The sequence below is a fragment of the Argopecten irradians genome, chromosome 3, assembly GCF_041381155.1.
Source record: "Argopecten irradians isolate NY chromosome 3, Ai_NY, whole genome shotgun sequence".
Lineage (NCBI taxonomy): Eukaryota > Metazoa > Mollusca > Bivalvia > Pectinida > Pectinidae > Argopecten > Argopecten irradians.
Window position 1 is genome coordinate 53,993,790 of NC_091136.1, and position 27,673 is coordinate 54,021,462.

Here is a 27,673-nt window from a genome sequence, read left to right on the forward strand (position 1 = left end):
TGCTGCATTTAACCTAATTAAGAAAAGCAAGTAAACAATAGTCATATAAATTATTGGCCGCATTTTCTTTTAAAATTGAAAGATAAAATTCAACCTAATATAAATAATGTACAATGATTTACCATTTTGAACAATAAAATTATATCATCCAGTGCTGAAATGGTTGTGATGTATTGAATAGATATCACACTCCCTTCACAACATTCCTCTGTAATATGAAACTGAAACGAAATGCCCTTTATTTCTCTTTACACTTTTTATTTCAACTTCTTTAAAAACTTTTAACAGGATTGGAGAATAACAAAAAACTTGAATAATTTATTAAGATCTAAAGGTAGTCTACATAATTATATACCTCAACCGAAATGACATTTAATATTTAAAATGTAAAATAAGTTTGCTTATTTTTAGAGTACCAAAAGTTCTTAGCTTTGTATTTACATTACATTAATAGTACATTATTATCTCACCATGAACAGTATTAAATAAATAATTTCTAATTTCATAACGTAGGTCGATTTGTGTTCGCTGCCACCGCCTCAATTACAGTACAGGAGTTCAGTGGCTATCACTTCGTTACACGGTTTAACAGCCAAATGAATCTACAATTTTAACATAGATTTACGCACGGAATCTTGCATTTATTATATAACTGTAATTGATGAACATATTATTTTTTTTGTTTCGTATATCATAGTAGCAGTTACCATATTTTTCAATCACAATACATTTGGCACTGAAGCGAATATAATGCAATTGTCGACGCATTGCAGTTTACTTCCATGGCACCTGTGATACAAAATAATTATATGATACAAATGTAGTTTGTGTCTTATATGACGGTCGTTGTGGTCATCTTCGCTTTGGAATGAAAAGGAAAGTATTGATCAGAAAAACAGAATACAGCAATTACGTTACAATTAATGTGACTGTTGTTAAGAAGTTGAAATTTCTTTGTTACAAAAACCCCAATATAGCAACTAATTAATATACTAATAATCAACATAAAAACAATATATGAAATGAGAAGAATGTTAAGGATATATAATTCAAATTTAAACACTTTTTCTGGCGTTGTGCATTTGAAAATAAAACGATAAAAATATATGAAATAAGAAGATTGGCATGGAGTATTATTGAAATTATTTGAAAATAAAACGATATGAAAAGGAAAATATAAGCTGCTCTATCTGCAATGATCATCAAACTTTGTTTCCTCCAGGTGGAAATACAATATAAATCGACATGAAAAAGAAAGAACAAAGGGAACAGTTCAATCAGTATAAATGAAAGAGCGTTTGCGATGAACGGAGCGAATTTCAGCAGAAATGTCTTTCTGGCAGCATCATCCTTGTAAGTGACTAAAAGGGTTCCAGCAAATGAAATGCCATTTTTCTTATGATAGTGTTGAAAACACAAGGCCCGAATTCAGACATGATTTCCTGTAGGAAACTGTCCCATAGAGCTATGTAATGATCACAGCTAGAACAGAAATGAACTATGGTGTCGTGGAAGGGCTGATTGCACAAAAACACCATATCGTATCATGGGTGACTGATAATGTCTACATGGAACACAAGGAGTAAATGACCTGAACATCCAATAAGGATGTTGCTGCTTGCAACATGACGTGCGGTTTGTAGGATTAATGACACAGCTGAAACATCTCAAAATCTGAATCATTTGTCATACGAACATTTAAGGCCGAGTTTTCGGCAGATGTTATTGCGGTCTTCACTATTGACTTCCATTTACATGGAAATGTATATGTCCTGAGGTAAGTGTCAAGATATGAGAGTAGCTCGTATCTTTGAAGGACTCAAACGATATCTGGAAAGTATCCTTTGCCACAAGAAGATCTTGGTTTTACTACTTGTACATTCAAATAGAAATACAGTCGTGTGGATAAGATTCGCTTGACCAAAAACGACTGATCTAATGATATCAGATTCTGAAGGAAACACAACTTTCTTCTGTCAATCTCGGCAGATATACGAAGTAATCCAAGCATGGGCTCGATAATGTCCGATCTTGATCGCCGGTGTACACAAAGGATAAGTTTCGCTGCATAGTGTTGGAAACGAGCTAGTTGTGAAAGATCGCACCCAATGTTCACATCCATAGAGAACAGATGGCAAAACCGCTTTTTGTACAATTGGTCTTGACGAGTGGGTTAATAAAATTGGATAGGCCAATGCCAATGATTGAGTGGATGGTTCTTCTTCCTTTATCACACGCTGCGCGCACACGTTCCCCGTTGGACATTCCGGCTGATACTAGAGTTCCAAGATGAACATCAACAGGACCGAGCATCGAATTGAAGTCGAGCTGACGTGCGATGTTATTCCCGATTACAAGAAATCTGTATTTCGTGCTATTAAATTCAATTTCCTCTTTTCACTGTATTGATGGCAAATATTCAGTAGACTTTGGAGTGAACGAGCCGACGTGCTTACGTTTTTGTTTTTCAATCTCAATTGCACCAGTTCCCGTCACCAGTAGATCTAGGGGAATTAAAATGCTTTTTTAAGATGACAGCCGTAGGTGATCTTTCGGACAAACACAAATGATAATAATTGCGCAAGACCTTTTCAGCATCATTCGAGATAGGTTCCGCGTTATTTAATGATAGGAACTCGAGAAAGAACTCCATGCAACCATGTTACAAAGAGACCAGCATACAAATGCAGTTTGAATTTTAGTGTTTTAATAGGCTTGGCACTTACACCTTTTGAACTGTGCTATATCTCTGAAGCATACAATCGAAGACACAAAGCAACATACATCACCCGGTCACATTACACTGACAATGGGCTAACTAGTCGTCAAAATCCCTTCATGCTGAGCGCTAAGCAGGAGCAGAAACTACCACTTTTATAGACTATGGTGTGTCTAGGCCAAATGGGGCGAACGCTCAACTGAAGGCCAAAAATGAAATGGTGTCAAAGGAGACTTTAGAAGAAGAAAGCTAGTTAGGAAGCAGAGAAAAGATAATATCCTAATTTTAGTCGCTAAAACTTAATCTTAATTGATGAGGTTTGTTTTAATGTTTTTGTTTCATTAGAGAAAAAACCCACATTTTGATGACTATAAAGTTATATTGCATGCTAATTTCACTGTAACGATATTTCACTTTAACATTTGATATTTGAACATCGACATTTAACTTGATGATTTAGCTCCCCAAAAGCATATGTTGGCCTATAAGAGAGCCGAAATCTAGGGATCATATATTCCTTGTTTTGAATAAAGCGCCTTCAATCACTGCCATGTTCAGTGACTTCGGGTTTTGTCGAATTCCGAATCGCATCACGTGACTGACGTTCGACACGCCCTGCACGTGGTGAGCCAGGTAACTAGCGTAAGCGCACAAGTGTTTGTTTACGTTTTCCTTCTGGCTAATATGAGCAAATTATGGTAATGTATGTCCACAGAATGAGTATTTGAAACATCCAATTCACAAACTGCCGTAAAATATTGTGTGTATCAAATATTGTAATGTGCGACCATATTTTCATTGTAGATCCAGTCTGCTGAGGTTGACCACATGTTTATTTATGAAAAATTGTTGACATTTTCTCTTGGTTTCACAACTCTCGTGTTACTTCGAGATTATCGCGATTATGTTTGAAAGAGTTCGGAATGATTCGGCATCTTTCGAGCCTATTTTTCACGTTTACACGTATTTTTTTTTTTTTTTTTTTTTTACTTTTACAACACTTTAACAGTTTTCACTGTGACAAAAAGAGCGAAAGTTACGTATACAAGTATACTAGTATTGATTGCTACAGGTAAAAATTGTCGGTGTGCACATGCGCTAATTTGAACATAACTCTTGTTGTCGATATATCCGTAAGCTGACAAATTGTACGTAATCCAATGTTTCAGTACATGTTTGTAACAAATAGAACATTTAAAGGCTCACTACCTTTCCGAAACAGAAAATAAAAAATTCTTAAAAACCAATAATAAAAAGAAAGTATAAATGGATGGCCTAAGATGAGTACAACACCAAACAAATGCAATATTTCTTGCGTAATCTATGTTAACAGTGCAGATTCATTTCACTGTTTTGCCGTCTGGCGCAGTGATAGTCAACGTGCACGTGCAGTAATTAGTACGACGATGGGAAATATAAGACGACCCGCGCTATGACAATTTACATTTGATTCATTTAAACTCAATTGTTCAGAAGGTGACGATACGTGTAGTATTAAAGGTAAGTTTATAACTTTTGTGGTTATACAAAATAATCGATCACGTTTTACATCACCATTTTAAAAATCAAAAGCCGTTTCAGAAAGGAGTGGACCTTTCATAGGGAAACGGATTTCACCAGCATCAACTGATACAAAAATGTATATAACACAGTAAATCGTCACAAAAACTATGTTGTGAAAACAGTTATACAAAAGAACAAATAGCTACATTCATATCATGAGCACAATATAAATAGTTGGCAATTATTTAGTAAGCAAGTCATTTCACCTTGAAAGTGCCAATTGACCGCAGTCCAATACCTTTTGTTTTTTCTCTAGGCGATATAACGAAGCATGCAATCGGCAAATAATAATATCAATTTTCCATAACAAAGGTTCCAATAGTTGGTTCATCTCTAAATATTCTTCCAAACGTCTCCCTTGACACCGCCTCACTTTTGGCCTTTTGTGAAGCGCTCGCCCCTGTGATGTAGATCCTGGGTTCTGTACCCTGGCTGAAACACACCCAAAGTCTATAAAAGTTGTCGTTTCTGCTCTGCTTACCGCTCAGAATACAGAGAGTAAGACGACTGGTTAGCCCACAGGTATTTGTTCTATAAACATTGAATATACCGCAGTCTCCCAAAACAAGCACCCCGCACAACATACATGCAACACATCGCATACATGGGAGGCCGTCCTTACATGACCATTGCTGTTAAAGGCCCATTACCTTTCCGGAGCAAAACTTTAAAGGTTTCTTAAAAACATTAATAACAAAAGAAAATATATATCGATGGCTTAAGATGAGGTTACAACACCAAACATATGCAAGATTTCCTGTCTAATGTACGTTAACAGTGGAGATTCATTTCGCTGTTTTGCCGTCTGGCGCAGTGATAGTCAACTACCGTGCGGCATTTAGGACGACGGCGGGAAACATAAAACGACCCGCGTTATGAAAATTAACATTTTATTTATTCTAATTAAACAGTTCCGAAGGTGATGATAAGTGTGCTAGTAAACGTATAGTTAATAACTTCTGCGACTCTACAAAATTATTGATCTCGTTTTACATTCCTATTTTAAAAATTAAAAGCCGTTTCGGAAAGGTAGTGGCCCTTTAATGGGACGTAAATTAATCAAACAAACAAACAAACATCTCTATAAATGTAGCTAGCCCGAGATACTCTGGCCCTAACACCAGACTTAGACAATATATACAGATAGATGTCTGGCTAAGGGACCCTAAATCAGAGATCTATCTGTCATAAAGCCTAAGTCAGCTGTTAGAGCCAGAGTATCTCGGGCTAGCTTCAGTGATATAGCACTATAAAAGGGCAAGAGTTCCACTATTATATTACAACACGAATATACCGCAGTCTCCAAAAACACGCACCCGCAACACATCGCATACATAATAGGCCGTCCTTACACGACCCTGTCTGTTAATAGGACGTTATTCAAAGGGACAATTCAGCCTAAGAGAACATTAAGATTTGTACATAGATCGGAAAAAAACCCAATTCTAATGGAAATTAAAATCAGTCGGTTTTACTGTGATATGCCTGAAAAGCCCATGGTGGTGACATGTGTGAAATGTACACACAGTGATCGAACTTCTTGTATGCCGAACCCTGTCCCTTGCTCGTAGAGTAATGCAACTTGTGTCTAAAACTGCTCAGATCGCTCTAACAGTAGTGTGATTATCTTATAAGGTAAATTGTCTTGCCTAAAAAAATCATGTTATCACCTTCTCAGTGGTTATGCAGTTCATTTGTTTAACGTGCGTGACTTTGGCTCGGGTATGGGTAGCGTCCTTATTGTGCCTGCTAAATCGTATTGATCAAAGATTCGATATTTCAGCGATATTAATTAAAATACTTAACAATGTCGTGGAATTGGTCAATGTTTTACGTTATATGTTTCATAAGAAATGTAGAACAATACATTTATGCTATATTTTGCTTCTTGGTTATGCAAATGAATTAGCCTGAGTGAATTGTCTCTTTAAGACTAATATGTACACAGATTTTTTAAGATTGTTGCCATACAAAAATTTAATACTGAAAAGTATTCTCTTGATTTTCTTCTTACAATGACAACTCATATATATATATATATATATATATATATATAATAAATTGTATAAACAATTAATGGTGGATCCAATTCTTCTAGCCAACCACAAAACACAACGCGACAAAAGGAATAAGGTTTGAATATGTTTTATTTCAGTTTAAGGTTCCATGATACCTATCATACTGTCAGTACGGTGGTCAATGTAATGAGATTTACAATTAAAGCTTATTGATTTTATTAATGCTCAGAAACTAACAAAATGTTAATTAAAACATTAAAGCTTACACTATCAAATTATTTGGTAATCATTTTGTTGACTTTTAAAATATGCAAAGTAATAAGTTATATTGGTGTTTGTCTGAAACATGTCTGCCATTTTTTTTAAATATCTGTAAATGCAGCTAGGTTTGCAAAGTTTTATCAAATAAAGTTTTATCAAGATAAGGCATGATATGACAGTCTCAGTAGTACAGAAATATTTGAAACATCTTCATTTCTATTTACGTCGTAACAAAATATTCTTTAAACAGCTATAGCTAGCTGACAGTGTAAAAACATTGTTGTGTAGCACATACATGGCACTGATAACAAATATGTGGAGGTTACAATATATTTTTAAATCTAATTAGGACTAGCATTCCATCAAATTTGCTTCTAGGCAAAATGCTATAAATATATCAACAGTATTAACATCAGCTTCGTGTGAATTAATGATTACCTCTAGTAGTCCAACATTATAGGGACTACCTACACTCTTAAACTCAAACCAAGCAAATCTAGAGCAATGTGACTCTAGAAATGAATTAATACAGGCATATCCATATACATGTAACAATGATTTAACAGGTATACCTGTTACCTATCATCAAGGAACGGTTGAAATTGTCATTAGTTTATTTCATTTTTTGCAATTACAAAACGTACAAACTGGCTGTTAATGTAACAGTATAACACTTGTGCTTCAAACAATAATGCAGATTTATATATACAGTATATTATCACTTTTCTAAAACTTAAAATCATGGCCATTTATAAATTACGAAATTCTGGCATATGATTGTGGATTCACTGATCTACAGCTTACATGTGCCTATAACATTGGCTCTATTGATAATCTTATTATATAATACAATCATATGAAACAATATTTGCAGAAGTGTACCAAAACTTCCATGGGCAACCTTGACACTAGATGACATCATGAATTCCAAAGTTCTTTTTTATCTTATATGATCTTTTAAGAGAAAATGACAAGTTTACAAGTGGCGTGCAAGAAAATACTGGGACATATTAAATATATATGATCATTACTAATATCAATTGCTAACATACATGTATTTTAATATTTTCACGTGTATTGTGGTACCAATACAACAGGACAATACGTCTTTCAATAAAACATAAACAATTCATGGTTGATTAGCGAGAAAGTAAGTTTAAAAAATCTTTCTTTTTTCTTTAAAATAACTAATCTTTCTTAAATATCTTATCTGATAATTTTTAAGTGAACTAAGTGGTAAGATATGCATGTTCTCAATTCCATGCAGTAGCAAGATGGGACAGGATTTGATGGGACATAACACTCCAGAATGAGACGAGATGAGATGATAGAGACATTTGTTAACACTATATACCCCAATTTTACAGCGTAACATAAAAGTATGTCTATAATTAGATTAAGAACATGTTGATCACATGACTGGTGAAAACAGTTTAATTATATAAATGGCAGTAAAACATATTCTTAAAGGCCCACTACCTTTCTGGAGCAAAACATAAAGGTTTCTTAAAAGCCTTACATGTAATAACATCAGAAAATATATACTGATGGTCTAAGATGAGGTTACAATACCAAACATATGCAAGATGTTAAAGACGTTAAGTTACAAACGTATGATGTTACAGAAGGGACAGCCTACGTTAAAGGAAAACAATGAAACAGCCAGCAAGGTACTTTCTGTAGGTCGTCATCATAAAACTATAAACTTAAGAAATTTAATATCTCTGATAGATGTAACTAATTAATAATAGAATTAATAACAACTCTGGAGTGTCACTCTACTCTTATCAAATATGAGTGACTGAAGATAACTTTATATTTTACAAACATCTCATCAGGCTAAATAATAATGAGTATTTCAACAAAGAATGGATTTTGCTTTAAATACAATATAATCTTCTGACATAAGGAAATGATAAATATTTGATTGTTTACCAGATTCAGTAGCTAGCTATATATACTAGTCAAATGTAATATCACAGTCTACTGACTCTACTCTGTCAAACAAAACATCTAACAATCACTTTCATGTTAAACAGGGAAAGTAAATAAACAGAATGTATCACAGTCATTTAGGTTTAAAAGGAAAATATCACAATAACATCTTTTAATGACAACATAAAAAGCATTTTATCGGCGATTATCATACTCCACATTCTGTTCTTTTGGATGTTTGGATTTTCTTTGAAATTTTCCACAAGTTTGGTTTCCTAGTTTTCTGAAAATAAAAAAAAGTGTTATTTTTAACAAATCAGCCCAGTGATGTGCATGCTGTCAACTAGCTAGACCAGGTTCAATACATTGTATCAACATTATACAGTAAATTATGTGAGCTACAATTGCATCACCATCTGTACACAGCTGATTTCTTTTCATTCAGATATATTAGAGGTTACTTCCCTAAATTTACTTCAATTGGTCATTAAAGATAAAGCTGGACAACAGATGGGCACTGAGAGAGAACCTGTATAAGGACTACTGTAGTAATAAGAACAGTGTTTCTAATTGACTTTTAACTGCACTGTGCTTTGATTTCTATTACAATGTTTTTCAACTAGTTTTCAATAAAGAAAATTAGAACTGTCGCCAGAGTGGCCGACTTATACCCTCGCTACACAAATTTAGCAATTACTCCATTAATATAAGACATTGCAGAACCTTATATAGTTTACTCAACTCCCCTATATGTCAGGGTTCTGTGTACCACATTTTATCAAAATCTGTTAAGTAGTTTAAGAGAAGTTTGCCAGACAAAGTTGTGTCTACAGACAGACGGACAACCCGATTCCAGTATACCCCTTAACTTTGTTACGTGGTTTATAAAATATAACTGATTGTGTAAATTGAGGTTTTCTTGTGAATTGAATTATCAGTAAGACAAAGTCTATATCTATAAATGGGACAAGATACGACTGGTCATGACACAAAAGGATAGACATGGTAACCCTACGACAGAGTTCATGGCAGGGACATAAAAGCTGTACCAGGTATTGATAGATTTATAATAGAGTGTGAAGTATCCAAAGTGATTAATTTTCTTACATTGTTTGATTCCAGTTTGTCCAACTCGAGGAGTGGCATGAGTGAGGGTCGGCCATGAGCACACTGGAATGGGAGGTCACAGTGGGACAGAGAGTCCAGCAGTTCCTTACATTCCTCTACTGAGAGCGGGTCTCCAAACTTTATAGCACCTGCACATTAATAAAATTCATAACACCTGCACATTAATAAAATTCATAACACCTGCACGCTGATAAAATTCATAACATCTGCACATTGATTAACATTAATAGAATCTGATCATTAATAAACTTTTTAGCACCTGTACATTGATTTTTTAGCACCTGTACATTGATTTTTTAGCTCCTGCACATTGAAATATAACTTTTTAAATAGCATGTGCATATTGACATTTTTTAACAGTGATAAAGTCAATAAATTTGACAAATACATCAAACATCATGTTTTCTTTCATTGAGAGGCTCCAGATGTTTCTAGAGTGAAGATATATATAAATCTGTACTGAAAGAATAGACTTACCATGGCATGCCTGTGAGCATAAGACCTTGTGCAGTGTGGCAGGCAACCGTCCCAGGACACCACTGGTGCTCATCAACAGCTGATGGCACCAGTTATAAAATACAAATACATGAAGATGAAATTCTTCTTCACAATGTCAATTGTTGCTTACCAAAACATTTGATGCAAAAATGCTAACAAATATGAAATGATGGAATTAACTTTTACAAGTAGAAAACGGTTTGGCTCTATCTTTGATATTTACCAGTAAATGTGCAGAAACTTGTCACATTAGTATCATTATTTAAAATGGAATTTGATGTTATTACATTTTCTTTTGTACAAGCTTATTTAACATCATCAAATGGCATGTTGACAATGTACCCAAACAAACTAATTATATATAACAGTAAGGGTTGCAAGCACACGTCCCCTGCCGTCAATTACATTTTTCTAATCTATTGCCAGTTATTATTGCTTAATTAGTTATGCTATCATTGTATAAACATTGTTTGAACAAAGTCTGTCTCAAGTCATCCTCCAGAAACGAAAATTTGTGAAACAAACTACTTTTAGTAACAGTGACCTTTTGACCCTGAATTCAATCTCAATCTATGATATCCCTATGTTACCACTGTATGAAGTTTGAACAAATTCCGTTCATGTGATCTCAAGTTATCATTCGGAAAATGAAATTTGTGAAACAATCTATTTTTAGTAAAAGTGACCTGTGTAGTTGACCTTTTGACCCCAATGCAATATCCCAAGCTGTATTTTCTCATATGCAACGTTTGAGTAAAATTTTATCAAAATCCGTTGATGTTTTCTGAAGTTATCGTCTGGAAACGATATTTTTTCAAACAATCTATTTTTAGTAACAGTGAGCTTTGTGTAGTTGACCTTTTGATCCCAAATTCAATCCCAAGCTGTCTTTTCTCATATGCTACCATTGCGTGAAGTTTGATCAAAATATGTTGATGTTTTCTCAAGTTGTTGTCTGGAAACTAATATTTTGTGAGAAAAAAAATCTATTTTTAGTAACAGTGACCGTTGTAGTTGACTCTTTGACCCAAAATTCAATCCCAAGCTGTAATTTCCCATATGCTTCCTTTGTGTGAAGTTTGATCAAAATCTGTTGATTTTTTCCCAAGTGATCATCTGGAAACAAAATCCCGACAGACAAATGGAGGGACAGACTGACAGACAGACAGACAGATAGGAACAAACATTAGAGTCCTCTCCGGTTTCACCGGCAGGGGACTTATAATTAGACTTACCTCCACATGCTCCTTTAACAGATTCTAAAATTGACAAGAAAATAGTACAGAGAAATAACAAAAAAAAATGGCATTTTATTTTCTGTAGTGTGGCACAGAAAAAATCAATATCAAGAGCAAAAAAACATCATTTTAAAAGACTGGCAACTTGATAATAAACAATGTGTTCTACACAAAAAATGTAACAGTATTAATTCAATGTGTGACTTCTGGTCTTACCAGGACAACATTCCATGCAACTGACTCCCTCTTACGTTTAACCTCATTGACCTCCTTCTGCATGATACAGGCAGGGATAGTATGGACTAGGATGGTGTCCCTCGACTGTTTGTCAGTGGTAAAGTCAACACCTGGGGAGGGAAAACTTTTCTGTATGACTGCATACGGCATAAAGTATATCACACGTATGTCTACACATTTTACTATCAAAATCCGGTGACTTCCTGAAAGACTGAACTGCAGTTCAGCTCGCTTATCCAAAGACTGAATTCAATTTACGAAGGTTATATATAAAGACTAAAATCAACTATCAAGAACTGTAAGGTTACCAGAAGGGACTAATTGTATAAATTATCATCTCCATTAACTTCTGTCTGTCGTTACCTATGCGGGCGAATTCCTCTCTGTAGGACACCATTACCCTCACTTCCTCCTCTTCCAATGTTAACTGTTTAGCTGGTGTAACAGTTGAGCGGCAAATCCTGTTGTCTCTCTCATAGGCTTCTACAAATACATAATGACATTGTATGATATAATAATATAAAAAGTATCAAAAAAACGGGAATTTTTTATTCAATACTGCTGGCCAACATTTCTTTTTGTGCAGGAATTATTTTCTGAATAGCTTTATTAGCTTCTAGTTCATAACATACAACATTACTCAGTTAATTTCTTACCTTTTGTAAGTTTCTGTAGACGAACCCGTTCATGAGCAGCATGCTGGTCAAACAGTAACAGCAGATTTGGAACTGAAAATTTATGTAAGGGAGACTACTACATATACTACTCAAAATAGGTAGACAACAAACATAAATTAAATGTGACTCCTTAATATACATCATTTAACACAAAACACAATACCTTGACAGACATCAATAATACCAATAGTACATACATGTAATAGAGCAAAGGGAAGTAATCACTAATTTTAGGGAAAAAATATCTCGGTCTGTGACAAAATTAACAGAACCATGTTTGTATAAATCTATGTCACTACAAAATACCACAAAATATTTTTTGAAAAAACAAGGAAATTATTTAATGAAATGCATATACCAATTGCACCAAGTGCAATATCATACAAGCTAGTGGACCCCTAAATAAACTTAGCCTTAATCGATCATAAAAAAATTTTACTCTATTGGTATACTGATGACAGTACATGGTTGACCCCAAATAGGTCAACCGATGTACTGGACAAATAAATGCTGGACATATCTTTTGAATGACTACCATCTATAGTCAATTCTTTTCTTCTTTGAAATTATAAAACATCCTAAGGTTGACTTACCTGCAGACATTTTGTTGGTTCTAGAGCTGGTCATACAGGCAATAAACTTATTGTCTACTTGTCCAATCACCTATAACATAATACCAGGCATACAAACTCCTCCCTACTATCATTATAAAATTAAGGTACACTCATGTATTGAACTGCATTTAGTTGGTAATTATGGGAGTAGGAATGCCAACTGTATAGCAGCAAATTAAATGAAGAGCGTTAGCATTTCATGCTGAATTTGTCGCTGTCCAGTTGGCATTCATAATCCCATAATTACCAAATGAATGCAGTTTGATGTTTATACATTTGATAACAGTTTTGTGATGAAATCTAAAGAGATTTCGCATCTATAATGAATAAGATTTTGTTTATTGTCAGAGAGTCTGAGACGGAACAGCCATCTGACCTGCCAACCTCTATGATCGCTTGCATGATAATTGTGACGTCACCATGATAATGATATCAAATAAGCGGATGTCAGTTCATAGACTGATGAATGCCAACTGTGTTTGGTATGGTACATAGTGGGGCTGCAGTGAAATTTCGAATATGTACTTGTAAATTAGGATAAACATCAGCATATACATTATCAATGGTATTCAGTCAATTAAGAACTTCTTTTCAAATCGCTTTTCTATGCTGATAAACATGGATTATTTTATGTAAATACATATGTTACTGAACAACTATTAAATGAATATGTTGATGACAATTTAATGACTAGTACAATGTGAACATGGCCTCTCTCATATGCATGAACTTGGCATCATGATCAATTGACTGGTGGAGGAGACAGTTTTGGTTTGATTGGTGGAGGAGACAGTTTCGGTTTTAATGATGGAGGAGACAGTTTTGGTTTGGTTGGTAAAGGAGACAGTTTTGGTTTGGTTGGTAGAGAAGACAGTTTTGGTTTGGTTGGTAGAGGAGACAGTTTTGGTTTGGTTGGTAGAGGAGACAGTTTTGGTATGATTGGTAGAGGAGACAGTTTTGGTTTGGTTGGTAGAGGAGACAGTTTTGGTATAATTGGTAGAGGAGACAGTTTTGGTATGATTGGTAGAGGAGACAGTTTTGGTATGATTGGTAGAGGAGACAGTTTTGGTTTGATTGGGAGAGGAGACAGTTTTGGTATGATTGGTAGAGGAGACAATTTTGGTATGATTGGTAGAGGAGACAGTTTTGGTTTGGTTGGTGGAGGAGACAGTTTTGGCTTGATTGGTGTAGGAGACAGTTTTGGTTTGGTTGGTAGAGGAGACAGTTTTGGTTTGGTTGGTAGAGGAGACAGTTTTGGTTTGGTTGGTAGAGGAGACAGCTTTGGTTTGATTGGTGGAGGAGACAGTTTTGGTATGATTGGTAGAGGAGACAGTTTTGGTTTGATTGGTGGAGGAGACAGTTTTGGTATGATTGGTAGAGGAGACAGTTTTGGTTTGATTGGTGGAGGAGACAGTTTTGGTATGATTGGTAGAGGAGACAGTTTTGGTTTGATTGGTGGAGGAGACAGTTTTGGTATGATTGGTAGAGGAGACAGTTTTGGTATGATTGGTAGAGGAGACAGTTTTGGTATGATTGGTAGAGGAGACAGTTTTGGTTTGATTGGTGGAGGAGACAGTTTTGGTATGATTGGTAGAGGAGACAGTTTTGGTATGATTGGTAGAGGAGACAGTTTTGGTTTGGTTGGTAGAGGAGACAGTTTTGGTTTGATTGGTGGAGGAGACAGTTTTGGTTTGGTTGGTGGAGGAGACAGTTTTGGTTTGATTGGTGGAGGAGACAGTTTTGGTTTGGTTGGTAGAGGAGACAGTTTTGATTTGGTTGGTAGAGGAGACGGTTTTGGTTTGGTTGGTAGAGGAGACAGTTTTGGTTTGGTTGGTAGAGGAGACAGGTTTGGTTTGATTCGTGAAGGAGACAGTTTTGGTTTGGTTGGTAGAGGAGACAGTTTTGGTTTGATTGGTGGAGGAGACAGTTTTGGTTTGGTTGGTAGAGGAGACAGTTTTGGTATGATTGGTAGAGGAGACAGTTTTGGTTTGGTTGGTAGAGGAGACAGTTTTGGTTTGGTTGGTAGAGGAGACAGTTTTGGTTTGATTGGTGGAGGAGACAGTTTTGGTATGATTGGTAGAGGAGACAGTTTTGGTTTGGTTGGTAGAGGAGACAGATTTGGTATGGTTGGTAGAGGAGACAGTTTTGGTTTGATTGGTGGAGGAGACAGTTTTGGTTTGGTTGGTGGAGGAGACAGTTTTGGTTTGATTGGTGGAGGAGACAGTTTTGGTTTGGTTGGTAGAGGAGACAGTTTTGATTTGGTTGGTAGAGGAGACAGTTTTGGTTTGGTTGGTAGAGGAGACAGTTTTGGTTTGGTTGGTAGAGGAGACAGGTTTGGTTTGATTCGTGGAGGAGACAGTTTTGGTTTGGTTGGTAGAGGAGACAGTTTTGGTTTGATTGGTGGAGGAGACAGTTTTGGTTTGGTTGGTAGAGGAGAGTTTGGTTGGTAGAGGAGACAGTTTTGGTATGATTGGTAGAGGAGACAGTTTTGGTTTGGTTGGTAGAGGAGACAGTTTTGGTTTGGTTGGTAGAGGAGACAGTTTTGGTTTGGTTGGTAGAGGAGACAGTTTTGGTTTGGTTGGTAGAGGAGACAGTTTTGGTTTTATTGGTGGAGGAGACAGTTTTGGTTTGATTGGTGGAGGAGACAGGTTTGGTTTGGTTGGTAGAGGAGACAGGTTTGGTTTGATTGGTAGAGGGGACAGTTTTGGTTTGATTGGTAGAGGAGACAGTTTTGGTTTGATTGGTAGAGGAAACAGGTTTGGTTTGATTGGACTAGTTTAACAGCCTATTTACAGTCAGATTTAGGTTTTATGCACTACAGGTCATGAAAACATCACAAAATATGTCTAATGGTTTTTTATCAACCAACAAGTTTCTGAAAAAGTGACTTGGTGAGCCATGTTCTGACCTTGACATCCTGCAGCATGTCCTTGGTGAACTTGTGGTAATGGAGGATACCATGTGCCTTAGATGAACCCTGCGACCTTCTACTCGCCTCAACCATTGTTGCTACTGACTACAAATAAAATTATCACTTATGTTACTTCATACAATGTATTTTCTTCATATGGGAAATAATTATTTTTAAAGTTTATCATTACACAGGCATTACAATAATGTGAAGATGGTAAAGTCTAACTCGTGATGAAGGGGCTTATACAGACTCAATCCTGCTCATTACATAACAAATATAAACAGGTGTTAAAATAGAGAGGAGCAAAATAGTGTCATTTTAATTAAGTTAAAACACATAAGTATAGTTTTGAAGTAGTACAGTATATCTAAATTCCACATACTAGTACATTTAATATGAACAAGGAGCCATAAAGCATCAGGCATTATCCCCCGCTTCCTGCAGTTGGAATAAAACCCAATTACATCAAGGTCAAAATAACAATTATTCAAGCATAACTTTCAATATATGTGAGTATTGTAAAACTGTAAAAAATTAACAGCAGGTAACACAAAGAAACTGTAATTTGCTATTTTGAGAGTTTCCATGGTAACAAAAACAATTCCAAAAATTGAAGGACCGCAATAGCAAAAGGCACAACTAGGGCACTTGTCTGATATCTTCAAAAAATTTCATGGAGCTGCTTTGAATGGCTTTGGAGTTATAGCCCGGAACAAAAAGAAATAGTAATTTGGTACTTTTGACAAAGTTTCCATGGAAATTAACAGAAAAAACACCTAACATGGAAGGTCCACAATAGCAAAAGGCACAACCAGGGCACTTGTCTGATGTAATTTGGTATTTTTGACTAAGTTTCCATGGAAAAGGAATAAATTCTCAAAATGGAAGGTCCGCAATAGCAAAAGGCACAACTAGTGCACTTGTCTGTTATAAACATAAATAAAAGTGCACTTGTCTGATGTAAACATAAAGTTTTAAGGAGCTGCGTTAAACAGTTTTTGAGTTATGACCCTGAAAAGGATCTCGGACGGATGGAGGGAGGAAACGGAGCCCAAAACAATATCCCCCGCAAACAAGTTTCGCTGGGAATAAAAAGGGAATTTAACTCTGAGAATGTTAAAACATAATCAAACCATGAATATTTCATAATTTCTACTGTTTACTGCATAAAACACACTTCTGCTTCATCAGAAAATTCAATTGATAGTAAGTGAGTTTACAGTAACATTTGGCTAGCACTAACGAAATGCTTGCAGTAAACAGTTATTTGAGTGGTACAGGTATCACAATGTTTACTGCATACTGTACCAAAGTTAGCCTTAATCGATAATACTAGGTATGTACCTGTTCTGGTCGGTCAAACACAGGGTTGTCCCAGTTCTGCAGCAGATCCTCCACACATTTAGTAGTAACTGGATCAATAAGCATTAAGGTACATTTGATATTTAGAGGTTATTATATGACAATTTTGATATTGCACCCTTTATCAGCCCGAGACCACCGTATCAGCCTAAGGGCTGCAGGCCCGAGGGCTGATATCAGGTCAAGGGCTGAAACTTCATTACATGTACATGTATATGTTTTTTTACAAATACATAATCCCTGGTTTAATGAACGAGTTGAAACATAAATTTTAAGCAAAATTGACAAGATCCTAGTGAAGGCTAACTATCACTTAAAAAAATGATAATGTTCAACAAATTCCGGCAAAGCGGGTTCATTTCAGAATGATAAGTTTTACAACGGACAGGAATTATGAATTCAACGGGAAAATTAAACTACACGTATTAAACTGTCTAATTTATTCCTGTGTCTCTTCTTGTTGAAAAACGCATGACGTTGATTTATTTATACCAAATACATTCTTTTTCTGTTATAATTATGTGAATTGCGATGCTTTGTTTTCGGCACTGTTGACAAAACTCATTTCAACCTGATCTTACTTAAGACAATATCTCCAGTAAAATCATCATGAAACAGACTATTTCTGATTTCTGATATCTCTCTCAATACGTTTATCCGAGAGCTATTTTTAAATTGGAAATTGTATCAATTATCCAACTTATCATCTGTAGGAAACTGAATTGAAGCGGCAACTCTAAAATTCGGAGTGAAAGCCCCGGATGACGTGATATCAGCCCGGGCCGATAACTGATATCAGCCCGGGCTGATATCAAAGCATGACGTCATAATGTGATATCAGCCCGGGCGCTGATATGACTGCACGGACAGCACTGCAGTATCGCATGGGCAAAACGTTCATTATCAAAGACAAAAGTGTGATAAAGAAATATAGCACTCAAGGAATAAGATCATGAAATAGAAAAGTAGAAATAACTTAGCCTGCTTATATCTCAACATTCACCAGTTTCAGCAATAACATTTCTACACACTGTAAGAATACTATTAGGAGTATTTAAAGTGAATAGTCGAGCAATGAAAACCAGTCTAAATGTGTTCATTGACCTTTCAAAAGTCATTTTATATTAAAACAATGGTCAAGTACAGCTTACATTGTCCAGTTTTGACCATTGAAATTATGGAAAGGCCCCGTATAAACTTATCACAGTTCAAAAAATAAAATCCGAAAGTGAGGCTGCATGGGAGTATCGACAGGGGCATAGCCAGCCGGGAGGATGTTTTAGGATTCCTATAATATAAATTAATTTCTTTGCATGCAGAGCGATTTAGACAGGAAATTTCATTTTCCTACTTCATAAGAAATTATACTGGATATATCAACTTAATTTTTACTGACTTGAGCCTTCCTTTCCTCGACTATTTACTTTAAAGCGATAATATTTCATTACAAGGAACAGAAGTTAAAATGTTTATCCCTATGTAAGGTATACCTGGTGTCTGTTTGTCCTCTGTACTATCAGAACCATGTCTAGTGTCTGCCCATTTGACAGACAATAAGTCTTCATCCTCTTTATCTATGGTTTCCATGTGTTCTGACATAATTTGGAGCAACGTATTGTGAGATTGAGGTGAAAGGTCATTCACTGTAGACTTAGTTGTTGAAGGTGCTGCAGAAATTGGAGAGGACATCCTGACTGTAGAATTATAAGGAATCATAAATAAATAAACTTAATTTATTTTACATTTATTGTGAATTATGCAAATGACTTTTGATAGCATGGAGAAAGTTTCCATTATCCAGCATCAGACAGTATGTGTTTAAGCTTACCATCTGGTGGTGGAGGTTCCCAGCTACCATCCTGAGGTCGGTTGTGGCCAGTTATACTGTTCACATACAGTTTCTCTCCTACACAAGTACAAAAACTCCTTGAGTAGTAAGAGCAAAATGAGTTCCCCATATTATTACCACTGGTGTAACAGCCTCTCTACTATTTGTAATAAGTACTGGGTAATAAAGTAATCATACAAATACAATTATTCAGGAAGTGCAATTAATAGTTTGATTCAGTAATAGAAGTAGATTTTTTTTTAATTTCCCAAAGAGCTTAACATTATACAATGAACATATAAATAAGTACAGTATTACAAAAAATATCAAAGTAAAGTCTAGCTAGTTGCTACCCACCTGTTGTAGGAACTTTGATTTCCACCCATGGTTGTTCAGAGTCAATGGTGCATGTATCTTCAGAAGTACTCATCAAATTTTTAACAGTGTCCTTTTTGCTTTCTGAAGACTTAATCTTATCATTTTTAGTGTCCATCTTGATGTCTATAGTGTCAATCTTATTATTTAAATTCTGCTCCTCACAAGACTGGCCATTCTCTGTGACTGTAAGCAGATCCCCTTCATCCACATCTGACCATGGACTGGTATCACCTGACGTATCTGTTGACTCTGACTTGTCTCCCTTGACTGATGATTCTATCTTACTTTTATCACAAATATCTATAATGTTCATGGGTAATTTACCTTTCCTGTTGGACTCCCCTCTAAGTACCTTGAGTTGCTTTGATGAAAGACCTGGCACATTGAGCGTGGTTTTACGTTCTAACTTTGAATTTGTTGAACTTTCAGAATTTCTATAGGGCAAGGTACTCAGACATTGAGAAGCCATTGTTTTATATTTATCACTATCATGAATGGAATTACAACTTTGGAATAACTCTAACTGGATAACTTGGTCATCATCAGTATCTGGTGAGTCGAAAGTCCTCTCTGTGTTAGAAAGTGCTGTTTGATCTGTCCCTTCACTTACTACCTCTGTAGAGTTCTGTATTGATTCACACGGGACACACCTCTCTTCTTCATCTGACATGATCACATGCTGAACATTCTTACTCACATAGCCAGGCTTCACATATTGACTAACATTCTGTTGTCTGTTACCCCCAATGTCAGTATAATTTATTTCATCATTACTTGTCGATAAACCCTGATTTTCTTCAGTGAGACATATATGTTCATCTATTATTTTAGTTGTTACCTTTCCTAAAGCACAAGTTCCTGAAGAAGCTTCACTGTTTTCTTCAATAGAGAGCTGAGAGAAGTTCTTGTTTGATGCTACATTGCTTGAATCTGAAAGTTCTTGCACAGAATCTTCAGACACTTTCCTGAAATGAGCTTGAGTTTTATATATTTCAGTTGTAAGTTGAGTGGGGATAGAGTCAGACAAATCACTTTGAGACTTTGAAACTGATGATAAACTATTTTCATGAATCACAGAAGTTACAGGAGATTCCAAGCTCTCAGTGCTAGACATTCTTCTCTTCTTTGTTTTCACCACATAGCTCATGTCTTCCTCATACAAGTCTGCTATGGAGGAAGAGTATGAGTCAAGAAATTCTGCCAGAGTTTCCATTTCCTGGTGTGTTGATGGCTCTTCTACCTGAATCTCCTTTCTCTGGTTTGTAGTGGACACAGAACCATTAGAATCCTCACATAGGCTTTTGATGGCCCAATGATGACTAGAAGAATTGGGATCCTCATGGAGATGTTTACTAAGACCACTTGAGTTCTTATCCAGTTTTAGATCATCGTCCATCATTACAGGAGAGAATCCTTCTGATACAGCAGGAGATATGACTCTATTTTCTGTAAATGCAGGAACTGGTACAAATCCCTGTGATTCCTGTAAACATTCAGTATTAAGACCTTGTTTATCCATAACAGTTGATATATCTGTCAAAGGCACAAAGCCTTGGGACTGAGGTGAACCAGACAACCGAGCTGTAACTAGATTGCTGGAAAGTATATCTGTATGAGTCAGGTAGTGAACAAAGCCCTGTGTTCTTTCCATGGTGTAATCACTACTACTTTCCATATCTCCAAGGTTTAGTGTAGTATTGAAGTCATATGTCTTCTCCTCACCCTGGAGACTCACAGTGGTGTCGGGAACAGGAACAGAGTCAATGCAGGGTTTGGACCTATCCAGTATCTGGTAGACTTGTTGGGGATTTCTGAGATCTGCAGATTCCTTGTTACTTGGTGGTACTGGAGCATAATCAAATTCTTCATAGCATAGGAGGTCTGTCTCAGACACATTGATACTATCGTCCCCTCTGTACATGCCTAGCTGTCTTTCAGAGTTGGGAGTTCCTTCAAACAACATACCATCATGTGCACTGTCTGTCTCTGACTCTGAAGAAATAAATTGAAAGAGTCCATCACCGCCTCCAACGCAAAGACTGATATCTTTGTTGATGCCTGTGTTAGTTGAATCCGGTTCAATTCCCAGGTTAGACTCTGTCCTTGTATAATTATCAGGTGTCATGTCGCTGTCTCCCGTTACTTGCTTTGTTGATTTCCATCCCTCATATGAATTGGTAAGAATACATCCTGTTGTGTGACACTGATGATCAGATGATCTTTTTCCTAAATGATCAATCTCAGAGTTATTACACTTATTTCTATCTTGATAGCTAGTTTCTTCTGAGCCTGAATAGTTTTGAAATACATCATTATATGTTTGCAAAAATGATGTAGTTGTAAGAAATTTCCTGTGAGCATTTGTTGTGTTAGCAGTTTTTCTAGAATTAACTGAAGTGATGTTAGTGCTGTTTTCATGCTCTATTTTTTCCTTTGTACTACGGATCCCATTAGAATGCACAATTAAACAAGATCTGTCAAATAAGTTGCTTTGATTTCCATGCAGATTCGGAGGAACTATATCCTGGGGATATTTTGAAGAAGCGGCTGTATTGTGAGAGGTCTCTGTGATTGTATGCCTTGTCTGGTGAACTGTGTTGTCTAACTCACTATCCAAAGCTTTGTCTCTAGAAACACCAACCTGCTGATGGGACCTTGACATTCGAGCCAGCTTGGCTGCAACAGAACATTCTGCCACAGTTGATCGTTTTTTAGGTAGTCTGTAAGCCTGCATATTTTCCTGTGACCCACTTCCTATACATTCAGTTTCACTCTCTCCAATTCTTTGTGTTGAATCTGCCTTAGATTTCTCAATACTTTTTTCTAGCTGTCCTTTGTGAGATATAGCCACTTCCTTTTTGTTAAAATCACAAATTTCACTTACTGGTAAGTGAGTAGTTGTAGTTAGATGGCTTTCCTGACCTCCATCAGATGGTTTTTCATTACACTCAGATGTTTTGTTGCATTGTAGTCGTTTTCTAATGACTTTGAAGCAGGAAGTCTTTTTTGAACTTGTATCCTTCAAATTCCCTTGATATGAACTCAGACCTTTCCGGATAAGCGACAAAGTAGAACCTCCATTGAAACCTACATGTGGTGTTTCTAGTCTAATTAATGTGTGGTGTTTATTTTCTGTAATTTTTGTATCTTTTCTTTTCTCCATGAATTCCCAATCAAATTTCGGAACAGGGTCCTCACTTTCGTAATCTCCATCATCATTCAGCAAGTCAGTGACTTCAGTACCTACATCATCACTATCCAAATGCTGTCTATCACAGTTCTTGTTGCTGTCCTCTGAACTGTCTGATGTAGGATTATCCATCTGTCCTGTTTCAGACACCTTTACAACAGTATCAGATGTACAACAATCTGTTTCCTCAACAAGTACATTCTTTCTGAAACTTTGTTTGTCTTCTATAATGTCACTACCATCCGTCTTTTTTTCTATATTTGTCACTTTTGCTGGTGTCACCATGACATCCAGTCCAGTAGTAGTCTTTGTTACATTTTCCTCCTCACAGTCGTCTGGACTGTCCTCCTGTTTAGCTACTCGCCTCACCAGTTTTGAAGTAAGGAAATTTCTATTGTTACTTGTACTGATCTCCTCTACACCTGGTCCCCCTGAATTATCACCAATTGAGACCTGACCTTTATCTGTTGAAATCTCTGCTGTATCCTCCATGCTTTCCTCTATCGGACTGTCTACCGTCATATCCTGGATTCCTACCATAAGACATTCTCTTTTGAGAAATTCTGACATAACATCTTCAATACAAGTACAAACTGTGTTCCAGTCTTTAAATTCAACTAAGGTTTTTGCCGGGTCAAAGGTCACATCATACTCTGTGTATGGACATGAAATATTTATCACAAACACTCCAAATTTTTCAGAGTATTTTGTTGGACTTGAGGTCATAGATGACATACTCTCCTGTTGTTTACTTTCTCCTTGTTTATCAAAAAATCCCTTCTTCCTTAGAACTAGTGACTTCCCAAGAACAAAGTTTATGACCTTATGGATTTTAGTCTTCAGTACCAACCGTTTATTGATGTAAACAAACTGTAAATCCTTCCTAGAGAAGCCTTCCTTTCCTATGTAACCCTCCACACTATAACAACCACATTGACCTTGAACTGGTGACAAGGTCTTTGACCTCCCCACACCATACAGAGAGGTAAACACATTCAGAACTCCACAGGTTTTATGTGTCTGAAGTACAACTTGTCCTGAGATATCATTCCTCAGTGAAAAAGAAATAGCAGGTCTCATCAACGCTATACCCTCCAGCCTCTTTTTCACTCTCTCAAACTCCAGGACAGCATTCATGGCTTTCCTCCTTACGGGCATGTTGTAAAATAAATCATGTACAGTAACAGTCGTGCCAGCACTAGGTCGAGGAACACTGGATAATACCACCTTCATGGCTGAACCTTTGTTGAACATCTTACAGTATGTTGGTGTTATCTGTTTTATACGGGATGTTATTTCCAATAAAGAACTTGCATCTCTCAGACTAGCGATAGCTTCTCCCCTGAAACCATAGTGACGGAGCTGACTAAGGTCCTCCACTGAATGACATTTACTGGTGTGATACCTACAACAATGGATTCAGGAATATTACTTATAAAATAGACTCATTCACCATTGATGAGGAATAATCACTCAATGTTAACTTTTAACAAGTACAAATCCATTACAATTTACTGAAAGGACCTATTGCGGCAAATTACCTTAGGTAAAATATTCATTGACATGTTTCATTTTCGTAAAACTAAGTCACTTTTTGTCACAAATCTTTCATAAATTTGCCCATTGAAATCTTAACTCATATAAAAGTCTACAAGGTCTTGATCACTATCATGAGAAAGCAAAAAGTGTTGAACACGAAATTTAACATAATTCTTAAACATGCTAAACTTCAAGTTTTTGGAAAAATTGGGAAATAAATTCAAATACTGCCATAGTGTTATGCTTTGTTGCAACATAACTGTTAAATTTAATTCATAATAATTTTTATAGATTGCCTCTCTTTTGATCTAAAACAATCTTTTTTTCAAAGAGTTGAAACACGAAAATTAAATTCCAAAAGAATCAATTACAAAATGTAATAAATTCAAGGAATTTGATCAGCAGAGCTTCATAAGGTTGACAGTGAAAGAGTGCATTCTCTCCTAACTTTTACATAGCATACCTATTGTGAATGATAAAACTAATATAGATCTCTAGTAGCTATTTATTTTATTAAATTACTTGCACATGTGTAGTATGTACCTTTGTCCTACAAGTTCCAGCTGACCTTGGGTCATTCCAGTACCATTGTCTACCACCTGAATTTTGAAGCAGGACAGATCAATGCGGACAGCAATACATGTGGCACCAGCATCAACAGAGTTAAGGACGAGTTCCTCCATACACTGGGCCACACTACTGAGAGCCACCCCTGTCCTGAGGTAAGACCTGACCCCCGGGGACAGAGGCTGTATTGTCACCCCAGCCATGTCATTCATGTACAGCCCACCACTAGTCCTGTCTAGTCATCCTAAATCCAAGTTTGGTTTTCATATTCAGTCAGATGTTTCAGTCTATCATTTTGAGACTTTAGTAATCTGAAAATAGTCCAATTATAAAAAATCATCAAAGGCACACACAAACATATGTTCATTAATCATATTACAGGAAAAAGAACCAGTCTCCACTCCTGCATCAAAGGTGGATATTTTGAGACATCCCTGTTGACAACATAAATAGTATACAACCGTAAATGTACTTTAGAGTCTATAAACTGTTTACTTATGATCATCCTTTTTGACAACTGTAGGGAATGAGGCTTGTAACTTTGAATGTGGGAAAATATACAACATGATCATGGTTGCATAAGCCATATCCCTATACTTTTGTTTTTAACAGGGCTGCGGTGGCTGAGTGGTTTAGATGTCTCGACATATAACTACAAGCCCTCCACCTCTGGGTCGTGAGTTCGAATCCCAAGTGGGGCAGTTGCAAGGTACTGACCGCTGGTCGGTGGTTTTTCTCTGGATACTCCAGCTTTCCTCCACCAACAAACCTGGCACGTCCTTACATGACCCTGGCTGTTAATAGGACGTTAAACTAATAAGAGCAAAAACTATACCTTTAAGTTTTAAACAGAAAAAAATGAAAAAGACCCCAGTTGGTTTTTTTCTGAAATCCAATTTAAATTATACAGACCAGGGACCTCATTTGATATAAAATGGATCCAATTTCTGAATCACCTAGCTATGGCACACCTTGATGATATATGGAAAAATAACAAAATGTGAAGATAGCTGTATCTGAATAACAGTATTACCAGGTATACATGTATCAGATGATGGGATTATTGATTACACTAACCTTTTTGAAGTAAATTTAAATGGATTTAACCATTTTAATCCTTAACAGACTTTTGATAAGTTGGGGACACAATTGTTAAACCAAAACTTTTTTTGATAATTTGAAAGGTATTTTAGTTATGGAAAAAATTAGACTATTAATATATACTTGTGAAATATTGAAGAGGGATTTTGCCATTAGGAATTGCCAGTGCTTAATTCAGGACCAAAACATACAGGGGGTGGGGGGAGGATATGCATCATATCTTGATTATGACCTCTGTATAATTGGCCATATTTATTTTTACAATGAGTGCCTTGGATGCAAATTATGGCAGTATTGTCAAATTTCAAAACATGTTTTGGATTTAAATTTTTTACATCACAACTTAAGAAAATGAGAAAAATAAATTTGCATGCTTTTTGAAATTTAGGTTTACCGGTAATTATTAAGGCCATGATTATTTACCTTCATCCATCCACTATATATTAATATTAAGTGACTAGCTATAGTTTTCTATGATTAATCTATAAAACAAAAACAAAAAGGGATGTGTATTGTATATTAATAATTATATACATGTACTCCAAAAAACTGAATTTTGAGGTTACGTGGGATGATGAAAATGAATGGTAACAGGTAGCATGCATTTCATGCTAATGTATCAAACAGGAACCAACAGAGTAGCTATACTGGTACGACAAGTCATGGAAGATGAAAAATTGATATGTTTATAGTAGTTGTAGAACTTCAAAAACCGATGGATGCAGTATAAAATTACGGTATATACCTTGACATTCTATTATATGTTCATGATGTAGTATGTGCATTGCATTTCCATGTACACTGTACTCATAGAATTTACAATGTACATGTCATGATGTCAGAGCTTTTTCTCACTACTTTGGGATTGGGGCCCTGTGGCTTTGAATTTGGGAAAATGTGCGACAAAACCAAGATTTGGGAAAAATTATAAAATATAAATTAAAGGAATATAAATAAGATTCTTTACACTACTATACAGTATACACCATGCAAGATGACTATGAACTGAGAATAGAAAAAAATTTTCTCAACACATACTTGTCTTATTGAGTCAAAAGAGACACCAATGTAAAACTTAATACATTTCACAATGTCTTATAATCCTTGTTTTAAGGATGAAAGATCTAGAAAAGTCTTAAATTTTCATTAAAAGAAATACAACAGCTAATGATAATCAAATAATAGCCTGTTTCAGAAAGTAAGATAATATATAAGCCTCAGCTAGGCACCCGCTTCTCCAACCTTGTCGGTATTGCCCATCAGAAATCATTATCGACGTCTCTATAATAGTATTGGATAAGGCACCCTCAAGCGACATCAAAGGTTGCACGTTCACGTTGCACCGGCAGATATCAAAGGCAAATCAGTCATCGCCCAACATTATGATCAGTGCATATATTCGTCCAAATTACGATTGACAAATCCTTGGTTAAAATCCTTGGGTAACTAAAAATTTTTTTTATATTTTTCATAAATCCGAGAAGGATTTCTGACAATATTGAATAATCTGCTTCTAAGTCAAATTCAAATTACACATGTATGGTCAGGCGTCCTCATTATGAGTTATATATGTAAATTGTTTTCATAAACACACACGAATCCATATTTTCTGAATACATGAAATTCTATTTTCACTTTGCATATATAAATATTGTGATCATACTATAACCGTGCAAATAACTCGTTTGTTGGTGTTATTTTTCGAAAAAGATATTCCATTACATATAAATACATAATTATGAATGAAAATTAGGTCTATATGTCTCACCTAAAAGTAAAATGTCAGAATCCATCACAAGGTATGCTTTTTTGACAGTCAGCATGTTACATATTTGATAGTCCGCGCGAGATTTTTAATGTTCAACTTCCGGTTACTTTCGGTTACTAGGCCGTTTCACTCATCTGT

General features: G+C 35.9%; 1 protein-coding gene across 3 annotated transcripts; it reads right to left on the minus strand.

Moving 5' to 3' along the window:
* Window positions 1-6,411: 6,411 nt before the first annotated feature.
* Window positions 6,412-27,643, minus strand: LOC138319077 (uncharacterized). Of its 3 annotated transcripts, none has more exons than XM_069261986.1 (15): window positions 27,536-27,643; window positions 24,643-24,977; window positions 19,350-23,965; window positions 18,993-19,070; window positions 18,655-18,831; window positions 17,147-17,214; window positions 15,797-15,904; window positions 12,868-12,937; window positions 12,254-12,325; window positions 11,961-12,080; window positions 11,577-11,707; window positions 11,358-11,381; window positions 10,102-10,180; window positions 9,604-9,752; window positions 6,412-8,779 (listed from the first exon to the last, which is right to left on the minus strand). In XM_069261986.1, exons 2-15 carry the CDS (start codon window positions 24,876-24,878, stop codon window positions 8,705-8,707), a joined length of 6,003 nt encoding a protein of 2,000 aa, XP_069118087.1. In that variant the 5' UTR covers window positions 24,879-24,977; window positions 27,536-27,643; the 3' UTR covers window positions 6,412-8,704. The 3 variants fall into 3 exon arrangements, with proteins under 3 accessions (XP_069118087.1, XP_069118086.1, XP_069118088.1); XM_069261985.1 differs by having other exon boundaries at window positions 18,655-18,858; XM_069261987.1 differs by lacking the exons at window positions 6,412-8,779; window positions 9,604-9,752; window positions 10,102-10,180; ... (6 more) ...; window positions 17,147-17,214; window positions 18,655-18,831 and having other exon boundaries at window positions 18,993-19,090.
* Window positions 27,644-27,673: the final 30 nt, after the last annotated feature.

Coding starts and splice junctions, on each gene's coding strand:
- LOC138319077 (XM_069261985.1), bottom strand. CDS start 24,878: ATGAATGACATGGCTGGGGTGACAATACAGCCTCTGTCCCCGGGGGTC. Junction 15,905..17,146: donor TGTTTGACCGACCAGAACAG/GTACATACCTAG, acceptor TTTTATTTGTAG/TCAGTAGCAACAATGGTTGA. Junction 12,326..12,867: donor AACCAACAAAATGTCTGCAG/GTAAGTCAACCT, acceptor ATAAATTTTCAG/TTCCAAATCTGCTGTTACTG.